Here is a 27,418-nt window from a genome sequence, read left to right as displayed (position 1 = left end):
AAATAGAATCTAAATAAGCTAAATCTGCAGTAAGAGGTATGAATAATTCAAGAGCTAATAAAGCTGTGATCTGCACACACATAAGGATGTTTGCTGTCTGCCACGCCAGTTGCTGCAAAGTAAAGCTGCACGATGTGCCTGCTTAGAAGGTAGGCTAATAAAAAGTGCTGGACAAGCGGGCTGCGAGACCATCTGCCAGTTCCCAACTTGCGGCATTCTCTAGCAATTTTTTTTCTCTGGTGGGAAATCTGTTTCAAATGTATGCTATAGCCCTTAATGAAAAAGACAGTCCTGAAAAACATGGACTGGAAACGTGATTTCAGTGTAATTGTTTTTAATTTTTTCAAGGCCATCACCCAATTAAAGGGGTTAATTACCTAACATTTTAATGCCATTTAATTGGCTGGCCTTTTAAGAAAGTCAATATTAACGAACTGTTGTGCAGTAAAACACTCTTGCAGACAGAATCCCACATATTTTCTATGGTCTCCAAGGTGTTCCTTATCCTGTGGTTTTCTTTTCAAAATTGCCCCTTTTAGAAATAAATTAGCTTATTCTAATTTTAGCCATGGGTCAGATAAAATGGCAGCCTTGATTAAGTGCTGTTTAACTTTCATATAATCTGACATATTCCCTGAATTTATCGAGGACCTACAGAACAGTGTCAAAGTTCATTTTTGATCTTTAATTATACAACCTTCTTCCAACGGCAGGTACCCCTCAACACCATCTCTACTCCATCAGCAGCTCCTTACTCTTACCACTTCTGATCAGCTGTATAGCCTGTCAATAACTGATGACCAAGTGAGGAAACAGCTGAAAAGGGCCACACAGGGCCAAATGGAATTGGCCCATCTTTGTGGTGTCCTCCGACACCAGTTCAGTTTGTCACTAAGGTGCCAGAAAGTGCTGCTACTGTGGAAAACATCCTGAATTGCCCCTACTCCAAAGAAGCCAGGCAACTGTTCACCTAATCACTACAGAACAGTGGCTCTTACTTCCCACATCATGAAATCCTTTGAGAGGCTAGTCCTGGACTCCATATGAGTCCTCTTGTAAAGGACATTTTGGACCCACTACAGTTTGCCTATCGGACAAAGATGGGAGTGGACAATGCAATTATCTATCTGCTCCAAAAGGCTTTTTCTCACCTATACAAAGCTGGCAGCACTGTGAGAATTGTGTTTTTTGATTTCTCCAGTACCTTAAATACCATCCAGCCATTCCGTTTACAGGGTAAACTCAGGGATATGCTGGTGGGTGAGCCTATGGTGCCCTGGAAGAAGGACTATCTGTCAGGCAGACTGCAGTTTGTGAGACTCAAGGACTGTGTCTCTAATATGGATGTGAGCAACACTGGAGTACTACAAGGAACAGCCCTGTCGCCTTTTCTCTTCACTCTGTACAGCTCAAACTATAATTATAACACCAGGCCGCGAAACTTACAAACATGATTCTGCACTAATGTGGTGTATTGAACAGGGGGTAAAGAGAATTGTCTGTAAGTCAGACTTTTGCAGAATGAAGCAGCTCATTATAAACAATGCTGAACATCCTCTCTCTGTCACACTATCACTGAGCCAATGAATCATTCATCAGAAGTGTGTCAAGAGACGCTACTGGGGTCCTGCATATCAATGGTGGAAATATGGATTTATAGTACCTCACTGTCACTGCTGTCTGATCATTAGCCAAGTCAGAAGTTTGTTGGTTTTTTTCTTTTAGTCTTTTGTAAATCATATGTGTTTGTTTGAGGGGGTTTGTTGTTGTTTGTTAAATATTTCTATTTTTCTTGAGCTTCTGTGAAAACTAAATTTCCACTTGGGACAAATAAGGTATTGTTTATCTATCTATCTAGCTAAATAGCTAGCTATCTTTATTTTATATTGGGCAGTTCTGTACTGAACTCTATTCCAAGGCTGTTTCCCTGTAGACACACAGATCTATATATGCTGTATACAGAGAGAGAATTGACCGGAGAGCAATACTTGTCTAATGTCCACTTTATCGACTGTGTAGTGCTCAACCTGCCTTTCACCATCCTCTGTATTCTTTATGCAAATTGCATGTATTGTGCATCTGCAAAAACACAGTAGTTTATTTAGACAAAAAACAGAAAAGAACATTTTGGTTGTGTAGCTTTTATTACACATACACTTTAAGGAAAATGTCTATGTGTAGTGGGGAATATCTGCTGGTTCTTTGGTTAGCAAGGAGACAACCCATCCAATTGATAGACAGGGGCAACAGCTTAGGTACATCCATAGAGGATACAAAATTGTTTCTTTCCCTCTTATTATTTGGAAATTTGCCTTCTCTTGTCAATCATTGCTCCACTTGTGTTCATTTTCTTAATAAATCAATCATTTTTCAATATTGTTTGCCCTCTCATATCTATTCTAGGTAGATAAGACTGTTACAATGTGTGAAATGAAAGTTTGCCCAGTTGTTAAAAGCTTGCCAGGATGTAAGTGCCCCCAGTGTGGCAAAGAGCAATGAAGTCCTGTAAAAATCAGAGTTAAAGAGAGATATAAAGTGGTCATGTGGAGAACAGTGACTGGCAGGGTGATAGCAGATTAATTGCACAACATTTTAAACATTTTTAACTGGCTGGCTTTTTAGGAATATCAATATTAATAGAATTATGTGACATCAAAACATTTCTGAAACTAGACTCTCCCGTGATTTCCTTTATAATACAGTATCTCAAAAAAAAACTTGATAAAATGCAAATTATTCAAGTAATGGGAATAATTTGGCCGTTTAAAGAAAGGAGGAACTAGGGAGCCTAACTGAAGATCCAGCTTTTTAAGGGCTGAGCAAACTTCAAGGTTTGCATAGACAGCAGGAGCCAGTAGAAAGAGCTCCGACATGGGACACACCTGACCTTCAAATTAGTTTAGGTTAGGTTAGGAGAAATTTAATGAAACCATATTCTCGAGGTAATGAGTTCCATTAAAATGCACAGGCTCAGTGATTCTGTTTATTCTATTTCCCTTTGTTAAAGCAAATACTTGTAAACTGTGAAAAAATTAAAAAATTAAAAGAGATTAATATGCTTGTGCTGTAACAATAGCAACCAAAAGAAAGGAGGGGGAAAAAGGTTAAATGAACTTAGTAAAACCTATTGTCTAAGGGTACATTTCTTTTAAATGTCCTTGGATAAGGAAAATCTAAAAAGGCAAAAAGGCGCTATATATGTTCCTATAAACAAAAACCTTAATGGTCTTTTTAACTTTAGGGTCTAAAATTAGTAAAAAGCCCTGAGTGGATCGTTAAGATAAGGTTATATAAATATTTATTTATAAAAATAAAAGTGGTCTTTGCTTTCTTTTAACCTAAGGATCCTGAACAATTTTATTTAAATCCTTAGGTAAGAGTTTTAAATCAGGGAATGGGTGATACAAATTTTAACATTTGTGTAGCTGCCGAAGTATAAAGTGAGTGCAAGCAAGGGTAAAAAACACGTGCCGAAAGAAATCTCTCAGTCCAAAAGATTGTTTTAAAAATATTTAGTAAAAATTAAAAGCAAATAATCCACACAAGAATAAAGAAAAGAGTAGTTACACACGTAGAATAAAAGCCAAAAAAAGGAAAAATGTATCTTCTCTAAACTTAGCTTTTCTTGAGAAACTTTAGTTATTTCTGTACTTAAAAGTTCTTAATTTCTTCTTCTGTACACCTTAAGCATACAGCTCAGCACTTAAATAAGTGTGTTGTCTTACATGTTACTTCACACACTCAAAAGGCCCATAGCCACATAGGCACATTTTAAAACCATGTGCCCTCTACACCTTACACATGACAAGGCTGGTCACTAACTGAGAATAAGGTTTAGTCAGAGCTGTTAGAAATGGCTAGAATATACCAATTCAGTTCTACTTATGGGGTTATAGGAACCTCCCATAAATTATGCACTGTCATTTTGTAAAATATTTATGAATCTTATATAACTAGGAAATGGCTCTTACAATTTGGATTGATATTTTATAATAATTAAGATGAGGGATAGGGTATAGGAAAAGCACTATAAATTGTAACATTTCAGTTAAATTTTGAATAATTTCAAAAAAGGGATGGGGTGAGGAGAAGGCACTGTAAATTTAAAATTATAATACTGTTTTAAAATCTGATAAGGTTTAATCTCAATGACCCATCCCTGTAAAAAGGAAGGATACTGATTTATAAATCTATAAAAGGTACCACATAAACATTTATAAAATCTGGGAACTAGCTATTAATTAAGCAAATTTAAAATTCTGGGTAATACTTTATTTATGTATTTTTAAAAATATTTACAAGAATATGATGTTTAAATACACACAGAAAAGTCTAACTGAGCTAACCAAAACCTAAGCAGTTCCCCAAAAAAGTTGTTTTTTAATCCCAGAGTGTACTAAAGTAATGTTTCTAGATTCTGGGAAAGATCTTTTAAAACCGTATTAAAATATCCCGCTGTGTCTTTAAAGCAGAGTTTACAATATTTATATCTGCAAAATGTACTATTTTATTCGTCTTCAAAACTTGCTGTATCTGTTTTCTTAGGGTGGGTGTTTGAGACAAGTGAAGTCAATTTGGAACTCATATAAAATTGGGAGACTTGAGTATTGGACTGGACTTTCTTTAAGAGATGAGTAATATGATGTAAATGAACTCTGGGAAAAATATCAGTTTGTAAGTCTGGATATGGAGTACTGGATAATGCTGATAAGGGTGAATCTTAGATAATCAATACTGGTTGAGAAGTGTATAAATATCAGCATTTTCTACTTATGTAACATGTCTTGTAGGGGTACCATATGGACCTTCAGATTGATAAGAAAAAAAGGATTATGAATTAGAATTTGACGCTTGACTGTTTCAATTTAATATCAGGGTTTAACTTGTAAGTGGCTATGAAAGGGTATTTAAACCCATTTCAAGAAAGAGAACCATTGGGTCTAGCCTGCTAGACATTTGGGGATAAAGATCAGTAGCAGGATAAAGAGGAGTAAGGGTCCAGGGGCCTCATGTATAAACAGTGCTTACGCACAAAAATGTTGCGTACTCCTGTTTCCACGCTCAAATTGCAATGTATAAAACCTAAACTTGGCGTAAAGCCACACACATTTTCACGCCAGCTAAATTCTTGCCATATGCAAGTTTGCAAACTGTCAGCACCCAGCATCAAAGCAGTGCTTTTGTTCCAGTGTGGTTTCCCTTTCTTTTTTAGATCCCCATCCCTGACGCGACTTTTTCATATACACTGAAATTAACCAAATATTGTTTATTGTAACAATATATTGGTCCATGAAATGGCCAAACTATTCCAAATACCATAGCCGCTTTAGCATTGTTACTCTCATTGCACCTTCTTCTTCTCCTTTCAGCTGCGCCCGTTAGGGTTTGCCACAGCGGATCATCTTTTTACATATTACTCTCACTGCACCTCTCGGAGTATTTATATCACTGTATCTGAGTGGGGAATCACAGCAGCAACTGATAGGAAAGAGAATTATCGGTATACAGCATCAAGCACATGCTGCCTCAGCCATGCTGTCTATTGAACTGCTCCCATACGGCAAATGCTTCAGAGCCTTTCCTCGCGGTTCAGAAACAGTTTAATCCCAAGAACTATAAACGCACTCAATCAGTCCATCAAGTGCTCCTTGTAGAACTGTTTGTACTTATTAGTATAATTATCTCACTGTAAACTTGTCATCAGTTATAATATTGCACAACCTGAGTCACTTTATAATGATTTACATATGATGAAGACATCATTTTTAAGGTGAAATGCAGCAAAATATGTTTATTACATTATACAGATAAAATGTTAACATCATTTAAATAATCTATATTGTTAATAATTAAACATGTGAGGACACGGTAATGCAGCGCTAGCTAGTTCAGGGATTGTTCCTGCCTCGCGCTATATTCTTGCTGGGGCTGGTGCGACACTAGAAGGATAAATGGATAGAATAATTAAACATACTATGAAGATATTTCAATGTTCCTTAAAAGTTTTGAAGAATTGGCATTCTAAGCTTACAGATGGCTTAACGTCTATTACAGAGCTGATTGTGTGGCGATTGGTTACTTGGAGAAAGAAAAGGAAGGGCAGGAATTGGAGGTTAGTACGTTTAAAAGAGACAGTACTGCTGCAATAAATTATTTCATTGAAGGTCGCGCATGGCGCAGCAAGCATCTTACGGGAGGCATGAACAATCTATGGACAGGGCGCCAGCTCGTCACTATCACTGCACCACCATGTTCCCATGTTTAATAACATGCTTTAACTCCTATCATCATGAAAATGATATCAAGTATACATCTCAGTATTTTAATTATTCAGAGAGCTGTAATATTATGAATGTAATGGATTCTGTGCCCTGTCGAAGGAAGAGAAAGCCCGCTTAAGAAGCACGTAGTGATTCACATACATAGAGCACATAGAAGAACACATACAAAACAAACCATTTAACGTGCTGCTTTAGTTACAATGGTATTTGAGAAATTAGTAGATTAAACGATTTAAAGATGAAGTTTATGATGTTCTACTTTAATGACAAAATAAACTATGTGATTAAAGTGGAAATTTCGAGATTAAAGTTGACATTTCAAGCTTTTTTTCCCACTGTGTGCCTATTCTTTTTTCTTTTCTCTGTACCCTAATAAGCTTTCATATGACACTCAGACGGTGGGCTATGACTCGCCTTTTTACGGCGACTTTGACTTTTTATTTCGGGCACTGTGCGACTTTGTGAACTTGAGTTTTCCAGTTTCTCTGGCACTGTATGTTACTCGATCAACTTCCTTTTGTTGTTTATACCACTGTTTAAACCAACAAATAGTACACTTTTCCTTGCCTTCACTTGGTATTCACTTGGTATTCGCTGAAATTCTTCTATTTTTCCCCGTGCTTTTGCCATTGCCCTTTCACAGAACGCTGAGCTTAAGGGCTATTTATATTGATTTGCATATTCAAAGAGACGTAATTCTGGGAGGAGTTTGAGAGTGGTGACAGGCGTGCATGTGCATTACTTTTAATTCTGACCGGGATTTATGGAGCGGAAGAACGTGGAAGTTGGCATACGCACAGATTTATGCATCTGGATTTTTTTTTTGTGTGTATGCACATTTCCGTTTTTGTCCTTACGCCATGTTTTAGTATGAATTCTATGCATGCTGTTATGCATGAAGCTCCAGATATTTGGGGATGGAGGCTGAGATTGAGACAGAGAGATTAACTTGTAAGAAAAGAGGGAGTGTCTCTGTGTATTTAAACCAAGGATAACCTTTCACAGACTTTGATATCTGAGTCACCTTGGCATTATTCCAGATATATTAAAACACATTCCTTTTTAACTTTATAAAGATGTCAAAACAGACATCTATAGCAAATGTTATACAACATTTGCTCAGGTACAAAAAGTGGCTCAGGCTTTAAAAGTTTAAAAATATAATTTAAATGTATTTAACATACCAAAATGCCCTTCAAGTGAAAGGAAACCATAGAAACCCCCGACTTAAAAAAAAGGCCCACAAAGAATATTTTTAAATGAAGAGCTAATTTATATTAACAAAAATAGCAAGGCAAGGAAAAAAGCAAAAAATAGGCAGAAAGGATATAAATTTAAAGGCAACCCAAAGCTAACATAAATCAGTCTGTTATCCAGAATCAGAAATCATAAAAACAGAAGCAAAGAATCCAGTGATCTGAAAAAATCATTAGAAAGTGTTATATCTGCCTACACAGAACAGCTGCCATTTGGCATCACCGCATCTTCGAGTTCTTCTATAAACACAACTAAAGTTTAACTTCTTGTATATTTATTGACTACATATCTTTATTAAATTACCATTATTATAATTATCATTTCCATTGATTTTTTTGCTGCCAGTTATACATTATTTCTTTGAAGTTTAGAGTAAACAAGCCAGACTGTAACACTTGTGAATGGGGTAATGGAGTGGTGCTGGGTGGGCACTTTAGCTGTGTGTTTTCATAGTAGTATGTCTTATTGACTAACATGTATCCATCTCCCTCTGTGTTATATCCATATCAAGTATCCACGTTAATATAAAGATAAGTGTTTGTGGGTTGGTCTGTTTGTCCACCCGGATGCTATGCCTCATCATTCCAACAGTTCACACATTTCAAACATTAACATTACTTTTATGAATCTCAAACCAAATGCCATATAACGGAGAGATACAATCAGGCCCATAAGTATTTGGACAGTGACACTTTTTCATAATTTTGGCTCTCTATGCCACCACAATGGATTTGAAACAAAGCAATCATTATGTGATTGAAGTGTAGACTTTCAGCTTTAATTTAAGGGGTTTATCAAAAATATCATATGAGCAATTTAGGTATTTTATGCCATTTTTCTGCATAGCCCCCACATTTGCAGGGACTCAAAAGTATTTGGGCAAACTAACAGACTCATAAATACAATATTTGGTTGAAAATCCTTTACAGTCAAGAAGTCTGAAGAAGTCGGGAACCCATGACCATCTCCAAGTGCTGTGCTTCCACCCTAGAGATACTTTACGAGGCCTTTATTGCAGATATCTTCAGCTGCTTCTTGTTTATTGGACTTTCTGCCATCAATTTTGTCTTCAGCAAGTGAAATGATTTTCCAGTTGGGTTTAGATCAGTTGATTGACTTGGCCATTGAAGAATATTTCACTTCTTTGCCTTGAAAAGTACTTGCTTTGCTGTCATAGTATGTTTTCGGCTTATTGTCCATCTGTACTGTAAAGCGTTGTTGTATTAGTTTTCCAGTATTTGTCCGAATCTGAGCAGATAGTATAGTCCTGTACACTTCAGAATTCATCCTGCTACTTCTGCCTGAATTCATATCATCAATAAACATTAGTGACTGACTTCCATTCAAAGCCATGCATGATCATGGACAAACTAACATAATCATAAAACTGCCTTCATCATGTTTCAAAGATGATATGGTATTCATTAGACCATGAGCCATTTCTTCTCTTCTCCATACTCTTTCCAACATTCTGGTATATATTGATCTTAGTTTCCTTTGTCCAAAGAAAATTGTTCCAGAGCTGGACAGGCTTTTAAAAAAAATATTTTCTGGCAAAGTCTAATCTGTTCTTCCTATGAAGTCTTCCCTTGATTGTAGACTTTGACTAAATGTTTTGAAGGGGGTTTTCTTCTTCACTAATGACAGAATTCTGCAATCATCCAGCACAGTTGTCTTCTGTGTTTTTGCAGACCTTCTGTTGTTGCTGAGTTTCTTTTTAAGAATGTTTTTATGATTGACTTGACCACTCCCTGTGTTTCTGCTATCTCTATAAAGGGTCTGTTTTGTTTTCTCAGCCTAATAGATTGTTTTTACTTACATGGACAGTCTCTTTGGACTTCATATTGTGAGTTAACATTGCAGCTTCCAAATGCAAATTCCACACTTGGACTCAATTCCAGACCTTTTACCTGCTTAATAGTTAATAAAATAATGAGAGAAGTGCTACCAAACAGCTTGCCAATCAAATGTCCACATATTTTTGAGACCCTGGAAAAGGGGGTTATGCAGAAAAATGGTTATCATTCCTAAACAGCTCATACAATATTTTTGGTAAACCCCCCTTAAATTAAAGGTGAATTTCTACAATTCAGTCACATAATGTTTGCTTTATTTCAAATTCATTGTAGTGGTGTACAGAGCCAAAATTGTGTCACTGTCCAAATGTTATGGACCTGACTGTATGTGTTACATTTGATGGCCATTCCAAACATTTGTAGTAATGCACTTTATTACTACATTTCTTTGTGATGTGCCATCTGTTGGAATGACAAATGCAGTGCATGTTATTACTACATGCATTACAAAATAAATTCCAATAGATGGTGCACTGCAGACATTAAGGCTGAGGTTTGTGTTGATTACTTATATTTCAACTCACCTTAGACCAGTAGCTTGTGATACTCTAAAGCTACAAAATGTAAAGTGGGTTACAATATAACAGAAACAAGGTTGTGGTTGAATCTTGAATGCACTGCAGTGGGTTTAAGAGAACGTCTTGTGTGTGATAAACTACTGTCTCTAGCACCATCTTTAAATGACTGATGGATTTACTGATTGAAGCACACAGAGGTGTACAGGCTTTAAAGCACGCAGTCAAGCACAAAAATACTGCATGAAAGATATTTTGTTGAGGGCTCTGCATTTTGGGACGGTTCCAAGCAAAAAATTATTTATTTTTTTGGTGAGTAGCTTCTAACAGCTTAGGAACAGCAGGTGGTAAGAAAGATTAGCAGGATCATACAATCAGCAAAAAATGAGGCAACAGATATCTTTGTCTCATACAGAAATGGATTTTGCCAGCCTGCAAAACTTGCAGAAAAACACAAAATATGATTATGTTTGTCACTTTTATTAACAGTTATAGGTCATTTAGCAAAGAAATTAAAACATTTTGGGGCTTGTTGCTGAAACTTTTCTTTTTAAAAGCAGTGTTTATTCACAATGTCAGAATTGTAATGGAATGTATGCAATTTTATGATTTATAAAAGGTCCATATGGATTCTTTTTATACCTACTAATCCTTAGTCTGAATCTCAAGCAGCTAAAGCCATTTACAAATCTAAGGGGCACAACAGGTTACCCAGATATTTATAGAACACCTGTACATTATGAAGCAAACCACATAGAGGAGGTTCAAAACAACCTAACCTCATGCCTTTAGACAAAGTTCAGAGGCACTCTAACACACTTTTCACTGACAAGCACAGAGCGCTCTACAAGTGTATAAATGCTTAAATAAAAAAAAAACTGTCATTGAATGTAACAAATCAAATGCCCTGCAATATCTGCATACAGGATTACTTGCCAGGCTGGCAAAGAGGGGCAAGAAGCTGAAGGCGCAGAAGGTGGAACAACAGGATACAGAACAGGTACAATCCAAACTCTGACAGAGGAGCCCACAATAAGAGTTATAGTGGTAAACACTGCCTAGAACGAAGGCTAACTCAGTTTGTTCTAAAATTGGCTTTACAACTTCTTGTTTAGAAGCCATTATGGGCTTTGGTCAAAGTCTACGCCTCACTAATGAATATTGGTGAATTACTATAGCATGGCAAAAGGCATAGAAATATTAATAATTTTTTGCAAGCATGATATTATTTTACAAAACTTTAGTAAAATACTTTTCCAAGTGTTACTCACTGTGTGTTGGATCATAACAGACTATCACATGGCACACTGTGGCTTAATTGTATTTATAGAATCCCAAGCCCAAGAGAGCTCAGGGTTAACACCAAAATCGAAGGATGTTCACTTTGATAATCATAAGTACTAAGGAGACAAATTCTTTTAAAAACCAGTTACTGTACATTGTGGTCTGTGTGTGTGTGTGTGTCTTTGTGAGGAAGATTGAGTGTTAATCATTGTGGTAAATGTTGGGACGCCAACCCGGCTTTCCCCATTTATTTATATTCATCAAATAAAACAATGTTCAGCGGCACAAATTCAAAAGCAAATGTTGCCCTCTGGCATTCTAACAAATAAACAGCTGCCTATCAAGGCTACTTTATAACTGATTACCGGTGATTATAAATTAAACACAAAGAAACTGAAATAAGAATCAGGACCGAAGTGGTCCATGAATAGCTGCTAGAAATGCAATGCCAGGGAATGAGATCTGCCACTATCAGTTTCTGGTTCAAAAATGAACACAGACTTCTGGCTTCTCTGTTCTTTATACAGTACGGTCAGTGGGGAGGAAGGGGCGTGGCTTGTAGGTCTGGAGTAGAAGTGATGTCATCGCTCCCATTTGAATTCATCCCCTTATCTGTGAGGAAAAAAGGAAAAATGGTCACCTACTGTGTGTTCCTACTCTCATAGCACTCGTGTCTGACAATAGATAAATAGATAAGGCTCTCAATAATAGATGGATAGCTAATTCACTATACGATAGATAGATAGATAGATAGATAGATAGATAGATAGATAGATAGATAGATAGATAGATAGATAGATAGATAGATAGATAAAGCACTGTATACACTATGAACAGTACAGCCACAGATAGATGTTTAGATAGATCCTTAAGGCTAATAATATTAATAATGCTGCTAAAATATAGTAGTATCAGTAATATCTCAGATAATATAAACCACTGGGAGCCCTCAGACCGTAGAAAAGGAAAGTCAAAATCTGCCCGGTTGAGTCTAACTTGTTGCCCAGCATCTGCACGAGTATTCTACAAGGCGTCACTACAGACTGTCCTTCTACAATGAAGGTTTACCATTAGATTGTAACAGGAGAGTTATCGCATCAAGGTTAAATTCATTTAGTTAATGACTAATAGCACATTGTCTGTTTCTGACAAGTAGTAGAAACTATAAACTTTTGGCCAATATGCATTTCTTTGAAATGGATGTAAAGAATGAAGAAGCATCCATACCATTATTTTATTTGAAGTACTGCAATTAACTTGTGATGATTGTGCTGAAAAATATAAATAAATAAAACCTAATCAGAGAAAGTGCTTTGTTACACTTTACACGTTTTTCTCCATTATTACGCTCTGAGTGTCAGTGAAGCGGTACTTATAAGTTTATAATTATGTGTGGTGTTATTATGTTCATAGAGTGCAGGTTATTTTCATTACTGTGATCACGTGGAAGGACTGCTGCTTAATGTCAAAACGGGAAGATTTTTAAGTTTAAGACTCCCAGTAAAGCATGTAGAACTTTCCAACAAAAACAAACGTAGGCAATTAGTTCTTTAGAAATTCCAGATTCATCATAATTTGGGCTGGAATTGAATCCATTCCTCCATGGTATGCTTTTATTTCTTGTAAAACCTGAATTGTTAGACAGAATCATCTAGTCCATTGATCGAAGATTTTACAAAAACTTTCCCTAAGGGCACCACATTACATTTACAACATACTGCCTTTCTTATTAAATCCATCACACTAGTGGGAATAAATAAGGCAGACACTGCCGTTAAACAACCAGAGAAACTCCCTGATATTTAGTCTCATGTCATTTGGGCTTTCGGAAAATGAAGAAAAATATCAGAAAGTCTCCATTTTTATTTTTTTCACTTTTCTTTCTACTTAGAGACTCCTAGATGATTAAAAATAATTGTTTTTGTTCTATTAAAATATTATTTCCATGCTGTTTTAATTACAATCTATCGGAATCAGATAAAGACAGAAATGTCCTATTAAATTATGCAGACACATTCTTAGTAAAGAACATGCTTTATTGCATTAGCTATGTTTTTCAAAATGCAATTTTGTTCTGCATTTTGAAAATAAACTGCAGTAGTAAATAAAAATATAGCAGATAAGTGAATGCTAAGTAAACATATGCAAATAATGCCAGTTGGGTGTCTTGGAAACGTGAAGTGCAGTTTCTATATTCGGAGATAAGGGCAAGACAGGCATCCCATTGTAAATAGTTGTGGGGAACAAACTAATTGAAATAGTGCCATTTACTTTATCATGGGCACTCTTGTAATAGCTTTTCCTTGACCTTTTCTACAAAGGTCATACCAATCCTAGTCTGCCATCTCCTGTGATGTTGTGAACAAGTCTGAAATAGTTTGAAAGTGCTAGTAGCAGCTGAAGGCACAGAATTTAAAACACTTTGTAGGTTTTATTAACTTGCATATGATTTGCTGTAGAATGCCTCCACTCCATGTGAAGGTTATATTGCCTTGAGAATAGCTATTCACCCATAACATTTGTTAGAAACCAATAACATTTGTTCCCTGCTAAGCTCCTTAAAAGAAGGTCTGGTATTTCCAAAGCTGGTTACTTTTTCCAAGAGTGACATGCTGTCATTTACCCCAGACAATTCTTTTATCAACTGAAGCTGTATTTAGTAATTCTACAAAACATCTCCCAGAGATGCGTTAAATGGAGGCTAACTGGTTAAGAGTCTGAATAGGGAATGAAAAATCATGTCAAGTTTGACAAATATATGTTTTTGGAATATAGAGGTAAGCATGACCACATATACTGTATAGGGAGTAATTGATCATATTATAGATGATGGCAGTGTTTCTTCAAGGAATAGTATTATTAGTAGTGACATTTTTATTTAGGTAATGTAAGGTGGCGTACAAAAAAGACTCATTAAATGTACAGTTTACAAGCAGTGGTGTAACAAAAATTTAAAGCAGAACACAGAAAAGGCCATATGGAAAACTAAAATTCAAATAACACTCACATTACTGGACATTTGATTGAGTCAATGCAGCTACACATGAGGGATTGAAGAGTAGAAAGTTTAAAAACTCCCATCTTGCTTCATAAAGATGCCCTGTTTACTAGCAATTATAAATTATACCCAATAAAACTGAAATAAGAACCAGGGATGACATGGTCCATGAATAAATGTTAGAAAGTCACTTCTGAGGCGCTATCAGTTGCTAGTTGTGAAATGAATGCCAACTTCCAGCTTCTCTATTCCTTATATAGTGAGTGGGGTGGAAGGGGATGCTTCCAGGTCCAAAGCAGAAGTGATGTTATTGTTCCCCTTTCAATTCATCCTCCTTTGTGTGAGTAAAAAAGGAAATGCAGTCACAAACTGGGTGTTCCTTCTCCCATAGTGCTTGTGTCTGACTATAGATAAATAGACAAGACACTCTATAATATATAGATAGCTGATTCACTATATGATAGATAGATAGATAGATAGATAGATAGATAGTGTATATTCAGGGGGAGCAGCCCTGAATGGTGCAATACCTGTCCCTGGACGCTGGATGGCTGCACCCCTGGGTTGGAGCGGTGCCTCAGCTTTCTGCAGGGATTGATGGGAGATGGAGTTCTCCACAGCCCTTTAGGGATCTGGGGTGGCCGCCAGGGGGTGCTGCATGGGGCCGGAGCCTGGCTGGATGAATCTTCAGCCCCACCCGGAAGTGCAACCGGAAACAGGTGATCAAGCACCTGGAATGCTTCCGGGTGAGCTATGAAAGGGGCCAACAACCACCACTCAGGGGCCAGAGTCGGGAGGAGGAGGATGAAGCTTGATGGGAGGAGTGGTGGTGCCAGAAGGAAGTGTTTTGTGTTGGTGGATTGTGCTTTATGGGACTGTGTTGTGCCTGTGAGGTTTTATTTTTACACGTGCCTCAGGTGCAATATAGCGCCTCTTTTACACTAGATAGATAGATAGATAGACATAAAACTATATACAATACAACTTATTTTTCGTACAGTGCTCCTCACTAATTGCAGGCACATAGCATTGTGAACAGTTCTAAAATACATTGTATTAAAATTCCAATACAGATTATGCTAATTACTAAATGTAGAACTGGTGCACATATTAATTTGTATTTTTAAAACACACAAAGAGCAAGTTAGAAGTGATTAAACATAAATGGAAGCCAACAATGTCTATCCATTAATTAATTAACAAACTATGGCCAGTTTGACAACAGTGGAGATTAAAATTGTACAAGAGAATGTCAAAAATAAATCCACAGACCTGGAGACCTCAACCGACTGGCCGCCTCTCCCCCTCCTGGGTTTTCTATGTTGTGGTCTGTGCTGGCCGTTCAATCTGATGAAAGAATTTTTCCATCTGATGATTCCAACGCTCCTTTATTTGAGATGATTTTTCTAATGCAGGAGAGCAGCCTGGCAGTAGAGCAGTGGCACCAAGTTCCACATCCACATACCGAGAAGAGTAACAGAATAGATTTTAAAATATTGTGATACTGTACTTATATTTCTGTGCAAAATGCAAAACAAACAAGAATGCAACGTTGCTAAAATATAGAAAGATTAATAATAACTTAGAGAAACTAAAGTTCTAGGAGACCACAGACTGTAGAAATAGAAAGGCAAAGTCTTCCTGGTTGAGTGTAATTGGCTGTTGGGAATCTCCAAGAATATTCTATTGTAGAAAGTCTTAAAAGTCCCATGATGTTTTATAAAGAGGTGCTTATAAAGGTGCTTTATAAATCAGTAGGGTGGATGGTAATGGGAAGCTCATTCTACAGCTTGGAAATGAGAACAGAGAGGAATCATCCAGTTTCAGCATGTCAAATGAGAGAAGAGAGACTTGACACAAGAGTAACCACTCTCTAATATAATATATAATCTAATAATTGTAAAAAAGTATTTGAGGAGAAGGTTATTATTCCATACAACTAATCTATTACAAGAACTATCTGATGAATAAATACTTTTACAAATTATGACGAAGCAAAGGTCATCACATATTTGTGAATATACAAAATGATAAATCACAAAAGTACACATAGTAAGTTCCCAGAGTTGGAAATGTAATGTCCTGTCTTGGATGGCTACCTGTTTTAACCAGACTGACTGACGCGTTTAGGGAAATCTTATCTTCTTTAGAGCCAAGGCAAGCCACTGGAGATAAAATAATTATAGATCTCCTTCATATTAATTGAATTACAAATGTAATGCATACAGGTATAAATAATCAAAGTCATGTGTATAACATATACACATGATCACATAAGAATTGAAGAATATATTACCTTAATTACTGGCTTACAACAAAATTGAATGGAATCAGTGAATATGACCATCTGTACACTATAGAAACATTCATTGATCTGAGTTAATAAGGAGAAGTGCTGAAAACATAATATGAAAGATATGGACATAATGAAAATAGCAAAACAAGCCCGCCTTATAAATTCACTCAGCAAATAGAGGAAAATTTAGGGAATGTGTAAAAATATAAAGAATGTGCTGCACAAAAAGGGTAAGTTGTTTATGTAAGTGTAAATATCAAGATAAAGAGCCAGGTATGTTGGAAAAGAAACAATAATAGGGATTATCAAAATGCAGCCTGGAGAGCATCCAACATCAAACCTGATAAAATGAAATGGCAGTCAGAAGTAGTGAACAGCTGGTTATGGAAGCAGGGGTATTTGCAGAAAGCAACCCATTTCATGTAACATTTGAAACACAAGCCAAGGTAGAACAAAAATATTCTGTATGATGTGAACCACCAGGCGGTGGTGCAGCATCCCAAACCCCAGACACACAGGTACAGTTTCAGAAGCCAATAAATAGATTCATTGTCACAAATAAATTACTATATTCTACAGCTTCAACAGCATGACTCTCTCTTTCTCCACTCCATTTAGGTGAGCTTCATCTAACTACTCTCCCGACTCTGACTTGCAGAGCAGCTTCCTTTATCCCGGACCCAGGAATACATCTGGTGCTATCACGTTGCATTCAGGAAGCACTTCCGGGACAGACGGAACCTTCCTGTGATGGGAGAGTCTGCCTTCAGCAGTTCCCCTTAGTGGCACCTGAGGATCCCAACAGGGCTGCCCAGCAAAACTACAACTCCCATGCAGCCATGCGGATGTCCAAATGGGACGCACACCAGAGGGATGTCAGCACCCAGTGTAGTGTGGAAGCACATACTGTAGCTCTGGGAAGCTTTCTCCTCCCATGCATCCATTATAACAGAAAAGTACCACTAGCCAACCTGGTCAGGATTCCTGACCACCCACATCTTTCCATTAAAAAGAATTTAATGCCAGCCAACCCATGTTGTCTATTGCAATGGAGAAATCAAAGACTAGAAGTACTGAGGAGCAAAGCAATAAAGAAACTTGTAGGTTAAGACAAGCCTTCAGTTGGATCCTTGTTGCAAATGGACAGAGGAGTGTTGATGGTGTTGATGGGATAAGTAACAACAGAATATAGAGTTGTTATTGTCAAAGAGTTCAATACAATTCTTACTTGCATGTGCTAATTAACAGGTAACACATCCCCACTCTCTGGTGAGAATGTTTACATAAAACACCAGTGCTCTTAAAAGCAGGATACATTAGAAAATTATAAAATGTTGCAGAAATAAAGCATATAAATATATACGTCTGTTGGTGTTCTTTGCAAATATATAAGTAAAAAGGTGTATAGATGTTAATTCCTGTAATGTAAAAATAATGAAGCATTTTTTTTCCAAGTGTTATTATGCTGAACCAGTTTGATGTAGATGAATATTTTTCAGAATAACTTTTTGTAGTCTAAGGGCAAGAATCTTGGTAAGTAGCTTACCATTCACATTCATTGTCAATAATGATCTACAGTTTTAATAATGGATAAACCTGTTTCGTTCTTTGGCTGTAATGACAGTGTTACTGCATCTGTGTCAGATTAATATTGGGGCTCAAGTATTTGTTTGAAATGAAGGATTGAAGGATATGAAATGAAGGCTCTCACAATTGTTACCAGAACAGCAGAAGTACTTTGGGTCATATATGGTCAAACCAACGTCTCTGACTTCATTTATACTAGACAGACATTGTTAATGGGACATCCAGTTGAGTAGGATCTTGGTCAAGAACAGTGGTGTCTCTACATTAAGAGCAAATAGAGCACTGTACCCCATCTTCCAGCAAATGGCACAGTTGAGAAAAAATTCTATAAGAATAACCATGTTTGTTAAAATGTTTCTAGCAAACTCAAATTGGTAATCATATTCATTTTCATCATCATTTTTTTAGCCCTGTGTCATTAGCATTTTTTCAGGTTGCTTGGGCAGGCCCTTGAACCCTGCAGTCTCTGGCATACCTTTGTTCATGTGTACAGGTGTGCAGCCTGATCTTTTCAGTTCCATCCTGGGACCCTTATGTTGGTGGTAGTACTGTATGACATTATGTCGGTGCTGGTAACTTAATAAATTGTGAAATGTACTTTCTCTCCCTCTTCTCCTCATATAAGGTTTACTGGAGGTGGTCTCCTTCCTCGGCCACCCAGCAGTGCTGCTGCTGTCGCTCCAATCTTCCATGGCTTCTTCTGCTCTAATGATCTTTTTTCTACTGTGTCCCATGCACCGACTCTGTATTACACTAATCACTTATGGTCAGAGGCAACACCATCTGCACTCACTTTCCCCAAGTCCATGAGCTGATTCAAGTCAGAATCCTTCTTGAGGCTTGACAGTGGCCACATACACAGGCCAATGGCTTTAAGCAGAGGAGAGGGTCTTGTAAATGCTGTTGTTTATGTACTTGGTCTTCTGTCTCTATCTGTGTTGCTCACTCACTCACATACTCTCTCTCTCACACACACACACGCAACAACAACTCATTTATTGATATAGCACATTTTCATACAAACAATGTAGGTCAAAGTGCCTTACAAGATGTCAAAGAGAAAGTTACATGGAAAAAAATGTAAGATTAGGCAATAATATTAATGCATAAGTAACAAAGAAAAAGGTAAGGTCATGTGGCTAGGAGGACAGAAAAAACAAAAAATCTCCAGTTAGGCTGAAGAAAATGCAAAATCTGCAGGCGTTCCAAGGCCAAAAGACTACCTAGCCCCCACTGGGGATTTTACCTAACAAAATCAATCCTCTTTGTTTTCAGGCTCCACATGATAGGATTTGATGAAGTTGGTCTCATGGACAACTGAGACACCCACCTTCATTTCATCATCACAGGTGATTGTAAGGTGCCCCCCCCCCCCCCCCCCCCCCACACACACACAGCGTTTGCACAGTTTCTCAGGATGGCTCAACACCCCTGTTGATGTCTGTCTCTTCAAGGTCCATGTATTCCCACCACAATTTTCATGCCAAACACACCATTGGTCAGGGAGATTAGAAAGAAACTGGGAAAAGCACCAGTCTCGTGAGGAAAAGAGGGTGATTCTTTGAAAAACAGTTTTGAGTAAAAATCAAGACATTCTGCATGTTACTTTCCATGCACTCAGCTTAATCACTGGTATATCTCTGAGTGATATCTGCTTATGACATCAGAATAAAAATAGAATAGCACTAGAAAAGTGAAAAGGCACACATACGTAGTGCATTGCAAATACATGTCTCTGTAACAAAAGCACATTTAGATTTGTGCTTTGCTTCATATCTTTGATTCACAGGGTTGTGCTCATTCAAAAGCTGTTATCTGAGTCTTCAGAGTAGAAATTTTCATTTTTTTCACATTTATTGCAAACAAAATTGAATTATCTCTGAGGATGTCTTTAATCGTCTCTCACAGCATGGACGGATGAGAAGCAGAGCCTGTGGTAATCTCCAGAATCCCTTCCAATTTTCTAGAAAATTGGTCATGGGTATCGTTCTGCCTCAGACAGCACAAAGGCAGAATGAAGTTATTTGTAAAGGACATAGAGATGGGAACAGCGAATAAAGTGGTCAGAAAGACAAAGCCAAGGGTCAGAAATGCAGGGAAGTCACAATGAAGCAAAACCAACAAGACAGAAATGCAACTAAATATCAAAGTCGAAATAAACATGCAAAATGTCTTGTACATTACTTAAATCTTTAAGTAAACCAATTCTAACACTGTGAAATATCTTTTTAGAAAATCCAGAATCTTGGATACCAGGAGGAGCACACCACGCTCTTAGATACCTTCCAGGTAACGCGGTCAAGACGTGCAACTTCCTGGTGCCACATGATGACAACAAGATTGCATTGCTAGGCACAAAATGTCCACTGGTAAAACAAAAGAAATCTGAAAATTGAGGCAATCAAGGTAAAAGAAAAGAACAGCCAAAAAATAATAATGACCTCAGATCACTAAATAACTAATCATACTGTATCACAAGAGTCACCAAATTATCATCTCCTCAAAATGCTGCAGAAAATATCACACATATGGTAGATTTCATTGAGGAATGGTTCAGAAATTGGAATGTAACAGATTGTTATAATAAGGTGCCACACTCCTTAAAAATTCCTTTCCTCTTTTCAGAGGCTTGCAAATCTTTCAACTAATTTTTCAAAAATAACATTAAGCCAAGCTTTGAAAATTTCACTATTTACTACATTATTCAGTCACATATTCCATGCATCTATGGTCCACTATGTGAAGAAAGACTTTGTAGCATTAGTGTGAAATCTGCCTTTAACAAGTTTTCATTTGTGTCCCCATGTCCTTGTTGAAGAATTTATTTCAAAGTAACTGCCAGGATCCACCATACCAATTTACTTCATAATTTCAAAAAATTCAATCATGTCACTGTGACGCCTCATGCCTGTAATGACACTAGCTCTACCTTGACCCCTGGGCATCTCATAATTTGTGAACCGATACCAGTGGTGAAAGGGAATGAAACACAGACAAAAAAAAATACAGTGGAAAGCAAAATAGTAATTCTTTATCCAGATGACACATTCAAAACCAACAGTTAAAAAAAAGGAAATAATGTATTTGCAAAACAAATGTCTTTTATTCGTTCTTCATAGTTTTAAATCAAAAAGAAAATGTGATTTAATACAAAATTAAATGAGCACGCTGCTCACCAGCTCAGCCACTTCTTCTAATTTTCAAGGGCTTCTCTTCACTCACTCCGATGTCCTGTTGTCAAAGGTAGAAAAAACACAATCATCACTTACTGTTACATCCCCACTTTATATGGTGCTAAGTTTGCCACAACCAATTACCTCAATGCCACTCCACATCTCTGCAGTGACAGCTCCACCACTCCTCCCGGAACTTTATTCCAAACAGAGTTCTCACTTCCGTGCCCTCACACACGACTGTCCACAGCTGGCAATGCCTCTCTCATACTCTCACTCTGATAAGTGTTCATACCTTGTTTAAACCTTTTACCCGGGATTTCTCATTTACAGCTTATCTCATTATTGAATAAACACTTGTTCATTTGCATCACTCACACCTTAACCTATCCCAAGGTGCTCTTCTACACTAATGCTAAGCCTCACTGGAGCACCCTTTCTCATTACTACAACACCTCGTCTTCCCTATCGGTAAGTGCCTTCCATTTCATAACTATTTACATTAGGATTGAACAATCTTTAATAATTATTTTTTTCATTCCTCAAGACATGACCCCTCACAGTCCCCTCTTAATCTCTGTTTACTTAAACTAAAAAGTTCGCCTTGTCCAATCTGTCCTCATAGCTCTTACCTTGCAGTCTTGGAGTCAGCCTAGTCGCTCTCCACTGGAGTTTCTGTAATGCTTCTTTGTTTTTTCTCTAATTTGGAAACCATAACTTAACCATAACTTGTCTGGTACTCCAGACAAGGCTAACAAGTGTGTTATATGCCTTAAGCACTTCCTCTTCAGCCTGGAAATTATTTCCGGGACAAGGATCTGGCCTTATAAAACTCATGGAGTAGTACTTACGGAGCTGTCCCAGATGTCCCCAGTTATTTCTGCTCTCTCAGTAGTAGTGTTGATTGTCAAAATTTAGTAAAGTGCTTATCGTAGAGAATTTACTGGGTAATTTGTTAACCAAATTATTCCCAGAAAATTTGCTGTGTGGTTAGCTTAGGAAAACTTTTTCCCTCCAGCACCCCATGATGCCTTGTGAGGCCTGAGTAGCATCACAGTGCTAAAACAGCCAATGTTGGACGGGGCAGTTCCCAGAGTACAAAATACGAATCCATTGCTCAGAGTATGTCTTTTCTTACCTATAAATACATGATGCTGTTCTGCACAAAGTGTGCCTGTCTGATATTGCAGCAAAGCTGTCAGTATACGAAGTGAACAGCCACCATCAGTGTTACATGGGAAAAGAAGAACACATGATATGGCACATTGTGCATGGAGTGATCTGTAAGTGAATGTAGATCACTTGTAATGTTTTTTCAGACACATTAGACATGACAATGTATGAAAACATCTGGCATCAATTCATGTATATGATTTAATATGTGTTATTGTATGTGTGTGTAATTTAATACATGCACCACTTTTTTCAGCATAGTTGTGCAAAAATCGTTTTTTTCTTCTAAAAAGGTGCCTCATTTATAGTCAAGTACAACTTTCCACTTTCGCACAGAAAGCATAGCATTTATACTTGCATGCATTGTTGGGTCTGTCATTTTTATGAAAAGTGAGTGAGTGTGCTGCTGTGCATTGCTGCATTTTCTGTGGCTCAGTCACGCTGTCCATTGTGTGCCACTTTGCATGTTCTCCCTTTCCAACATCAGATTCATGTTAGATGTGTACATCGTGTGTGAAAAAACATTGCAATGTCAAGTAAGTTTATAGTTGTTTTTTTATTTAACTGAAATAACTGAAGCTCCAACAATTTTCATTTTTTTTCTTCTTCACATCCAGTGAAACATTCTGTGATTGATTATTTTGATTATTTCATAGTTGTCTACTGAGGACAGACAGCAATTCAGTTTAGCGGTGTGCATTAATATCAATAACAGCAGCAGGAGAGGATTTTTTGAGGTAAGAAGGATATACAAATGCAGGCAAGTGCAAGCTGGAGGAAAGAAACAGAAATTCACACCTGAATGCCAATGCTTGATGGCATTGCTTGTGGTGAAAATATGGGGTATTCCATGTAAACAAAACAAAGAAAACTATGAACAATAACTTTTTCTGAATAGAGGTGCAACAACATGTGCATTTGAACTGTAGCAAATTAGGAAAAATGAAGGAAGGACAAGAGCATGACATACACATTAATGAAATAATTAAAAATTGCCAAATGACCTCAGAAGTGACACTTCCAGTGTTAAACTGTTTTATCTCTCTGTTTCTCACTGTACCCTCTTAGGTTGAGAAGCTCCATTCACAATTTGAGAACCTTTGCTATAGAGAGCCGCTCACCTGCAGAGACGCAGTAATGCAGTGGTTTGCACTGCTGCCTTTCTGGTCACATTTGTGGCCACAAAAATCAGTCCAGCATAGTTGGAAGACACTTCCCTAGCCATCAGTGTTACTTAAGAGGCCATTGACCATTATACTTCACTCAAAACTATCTCAGTTTCGCCTTCCCCACTGACTTCAATGCATTGTGCCAAGTTCACTGAAATTCACAAACATTTCTGTGTTTTGCTGAACTCTCATTAGCCCTCTTTGTCTAAAAGGATCAGAATCTTCTTCAGGAGCATTAATAAAACATATAGTATCACCCTGTTGCTGCCATTTACTGTTCTGGAAGTTGAGCAACACTCTACTATGAGTCCAGCAGTGTCCATCATTCACTAATCCATTATTTCTTTGACCCATAAAAGTCACCGTCTTGCTGGGACACTGGCCAAAATATTAATCAAACCCTGACCTTGACTATATTGACATATTCTTTTGATTTATCTCTATTTTTTAAATTGTTTCTCAGAATCTTTGACATTTCTTAAATTTACTAAACAATCTCACACTAATCTAATTGTACGTGATAAAGAAATTAGGAGATTACAGTGTCTGCCTCTATCCACATGGCAAAAGTTTCCCAACACTGCTGCTTTCTCAAATTCAATCATGCCTAAAAATTGTTTGAAACTATCTATATTGTACTCATTCTGTCTATATTATGCTGCTCAGCTGGCAATTACAAATGCAAAGATCAGAAATCTCATGAATATCCATTTCATGGTGATAGTTATTTGTGCCATTTTGTTCCAGTGAGAGTGAAGCCACTGTTTGCTTATAATTAATTAGCTTGTAAATAAAGCAGTTGTTTTTTAGCTAAGACTATTTCATATCATTTCAGATTCTCAATGAACCATTGAAAGGAAAATGAAGTGTACTGCTACATTGGCAAAATTAGTTACTCACAATTTTAATATGCAGCACAGTGCCGACAATGATCCTCTTTATGGAACAACTGTAGACATTAGCATAAATTTGACTGTATGCCTAAATTACATCGTCATATAATAAATGTTACTGACATTACAGCACCTAATTTGTATATGTGTGTGTGTGTGTGTGTGTGTGTGTGTGTGTAGGTGTGTATAATTTTTTGGATTGATAAAAAAACATACCGTCATACTAAACAACACAAAGGCACTAGTCCACATTACTATTATGTGAATAGGTAGTCACAAAATAGAAGGCAAATTGATATTAATAAAAAATACCAGTCCTCACTTAAAAAGATCAGAGTAGAAAGAGTTTTAATATTAAATGATACACAGATTTTTCAAAATTGTTTTAGGAAGTTCTTAATTAAAACTAAGTAATTAACCATTTATGTGAACAATAAAAACATCTCTGTAGCTGAAACATAATTCACCTGTTTTTCATAGCAGCATAATCCAGTTCAGTGTTTGGCTCACTATGCACTAGTCACACTCAGACTTGAACAGGTCACCAGTTCATTATCGCTAAACTGGAGCACTGAACAGATGATTGTTGCATATTCCAGTTTCTCAGTTGTTTCCAAATAGACTTACAGCAGCAAACAGTGCAATGGTACTTCTAAACATGTCTTCTTTGTATGTGTCTTGGAGGACAGACAGGCATCCAAACTGGACGACAGCATGACCTCTTGCTAAGCTGGAAGGTGTCAGGAGATGAACAAGTAGAATCCAGAGGCCAGGAGGACTTCCATCCTCAATACATTAGGTTGCAGTGGTCTGCTGGAGGCATCCCAGTTTATCCCAAATCTACACGACCAGTGCAATCCTTCTTCTTCTTCTTCTGTGTGTGGTCAATATGCTTGATCACCCTTCTCCATACAGCTCGGTCCTGAACCTCCTCCCCAGTCAGGCCCTTTTTCTTCAAATTTTCCTTTACTTTATCCATCCATGTCTGCTTTGTCCTCCCTCTCTTTCTCTTCCAGTGTACTTCCATTCCTATCACTCGTTTGCACACATATTGTCTGTCTCTCCTCATCGCATGTCCATACCACTTCAATCTACTATACTTTCTTAGATATCTCTCCCAGTTTTGTAAATAGTACATCTGTGCTACCAGTGCAATCCAATTTACACCATTGCTAGAAACCTGTAAGCAACCATGTAGACTGTAATCAACTCACAAAGGCTGAAACGTGTCTCTTTCTGACAGTGCTGGCCTTGTAAATTACCTACAAATAAGAAGACCTCACTGCACCAGGGATCCATCATGAGTACTGTGGCTGTCCTGGTACCCAAGTTGTCTCAATTTTGCGCCATTGGGGCCATCCTTTGTGAGCCAAGTGGTGTGGCTGAGACTTGTACACCCTTTTCACCACCAAATAAAGAAACCTTTGCACAGGCTTAATGTCGTCATCACATTGTTGATGGATCACCATAAGCAAGCAAGTCTAAGAAGAGGTTTAAATCTAAAAGACAGTTTTTTATGTAAGGATCTCTTAAACAAAATCGAATGGGCTGCATGTACAAGAGGCCATAAAAAATGTAGGTGTGGTTTGCCACTTCCATAAACACAGGCCATTAAAATGAACCACTCCAAAATAAAGAGGGTTTTTGGTGAAATCAGTTAGGTGCTGAAGGATGTGAAGGTCAGCAATGTTACAGCCTCATTTTAGTAAATAGTATTGGAATTTAATCATATGCAACAGCATTTGCCCCACACTTTCTTTGTGGACTTTCTTTCATCTCCTAGACCGACACTGTTTTGTTTTATATGTTGTAGGGAACAGCCCGGACACAGACAGGTAGACATCGTTTAAGCACCTCAACACGTTTATTTACACAATATTTACAAATGAAACACACACACAACCCAGTGCCGCAGCACCAATCACCCCAAAGTCCAGGCCTCACAATGCCTCTTCTCTTTTTCTCTGGTCCGCCTCCACTCCTTTCCTCCGAGCTCTGTCCTCTTCCACCCAACTCCAGCCATCAAATGGAGGGAGGCGGCCCCTTTTATACACACCCGGATGTGCTCCAGGTGCCTCCCGATTAGCCTCCGCTGGCACTCCCCAGTGTGGTGGAAGTACCGGCTGCGCACCCGGAAGCACTCCGGGTGTCCCTGGTCTTCTTCCCCCCAGCACTTCCGGGTGTTGTGGAAGTGCTGAAGGCCAGGGCTCCATAGGCATTGGGGCGCCCCCTGGCGGTGACCATGGGCCCCTATAGGGTTGAGCTTCTAAGCTCTGTTCCCATGGTCCCCAAAGCCACCAGGGTGGTCGCCCCCACGTGGTCTGGAGGAGGCGTAAGCCCTCCTCTGGTCCTCCTAGGCATCCCGGCTGAGTACCACCCCCAACCTCCTGTGACAATGTATAGTCTTCTGCTTCTGTCTGGCAGTAAAATATTGTAATGGCTGGAAGACAGCTCTTTACAGGCAAGATTCAAGGTTTTCTCTTGGATAATGGGGCAAAATACTCAAGTGGCAGTCTCCTTTATGGCAGGGTAGGGCACGATGATGGCAACTCCTGATACTAGCAGTGCTCAGGTTGAGGGAGAACAGTGCAAGGCTAGCCACATATTGTCTTCAGTTCGTATCTGTTGTTTTGCAAGGCATTGCCCATGGCCCATGCCAGGAAGATAAAGCAAGACTTACCTGTTCGGTGTAGGGTGCTGCCAGTAAATACTATTTAATAAACATTCTTTGGCTGGACTGTATTCAGTGTATGTGTCTCCATCCATCCATTTCAGTGTTCCCATCCAATATTATAGATCAGTGGTCCATAGACATTTGGTAATCACTGAGCAGTAAAACTCCTTGAGTGATTGTAGGGGACAGTAAAATTGAATCTGCTGTGGTTGGATTTAGTTGGCTACACAATCTGCAAAGAATTATAGAGTGCATGCTGGCT

General features: G+C 37.9%; 1 protein-coding gene across 1 annotated transcript in view; it reads left to right on the top strand.

Annotated features, from left to right (window-relative positions):
- The window catches only part of LOC114645830 (tigger transposable element-derived protein 1-like), an 83,434-nt gene extending 59,373 nt beyond the window's left edge, over positions 1-24,061 (top strand). Inside the window, exons 2-6 of the mRNA XM_028793730.2 lie at positions 10,836-10,909; positions 20,307-20,363; positions 21,581-21,718; positions 23,489-23,554; positions 24,053-24,061. Of these exons, the coding sequence (XP_028649563.2) occupies positions 10,836-10,909; positions 20,307-20,363; positions 21,581-21,718; positions 23,489-23,554; positions 24,053-24,061 (344 nt within the window). The remainder of the gene's footprint in view (positions 1-10,835; positions 10,910-20,306; positions 20,364-21,580; positions 21,719-23,488; positions 23,555-24,052) is intronic.
- Positions 24,062-27,418: the final 3,357 nt, after the last annotated feature.

This window comes from Erpetoichthys calabaricus, chromosome 1 (genome assembly GCF_900747795.2).
Source record: "Erpetoichthys calabaricus chromosome 1, fErpCal1.3, whole genome shotgun sequence".
Classification (NCBI taxonomy): Eukaryota; Metazoa; Chordata; class Cladistia; order Polypteriformes; family Polypteridae; genus Erpetoichthys; species Erpetoichthys calabaricus.
This window is presented reverse-complemented; position numbering and strand designations above follow the sequence as displayed.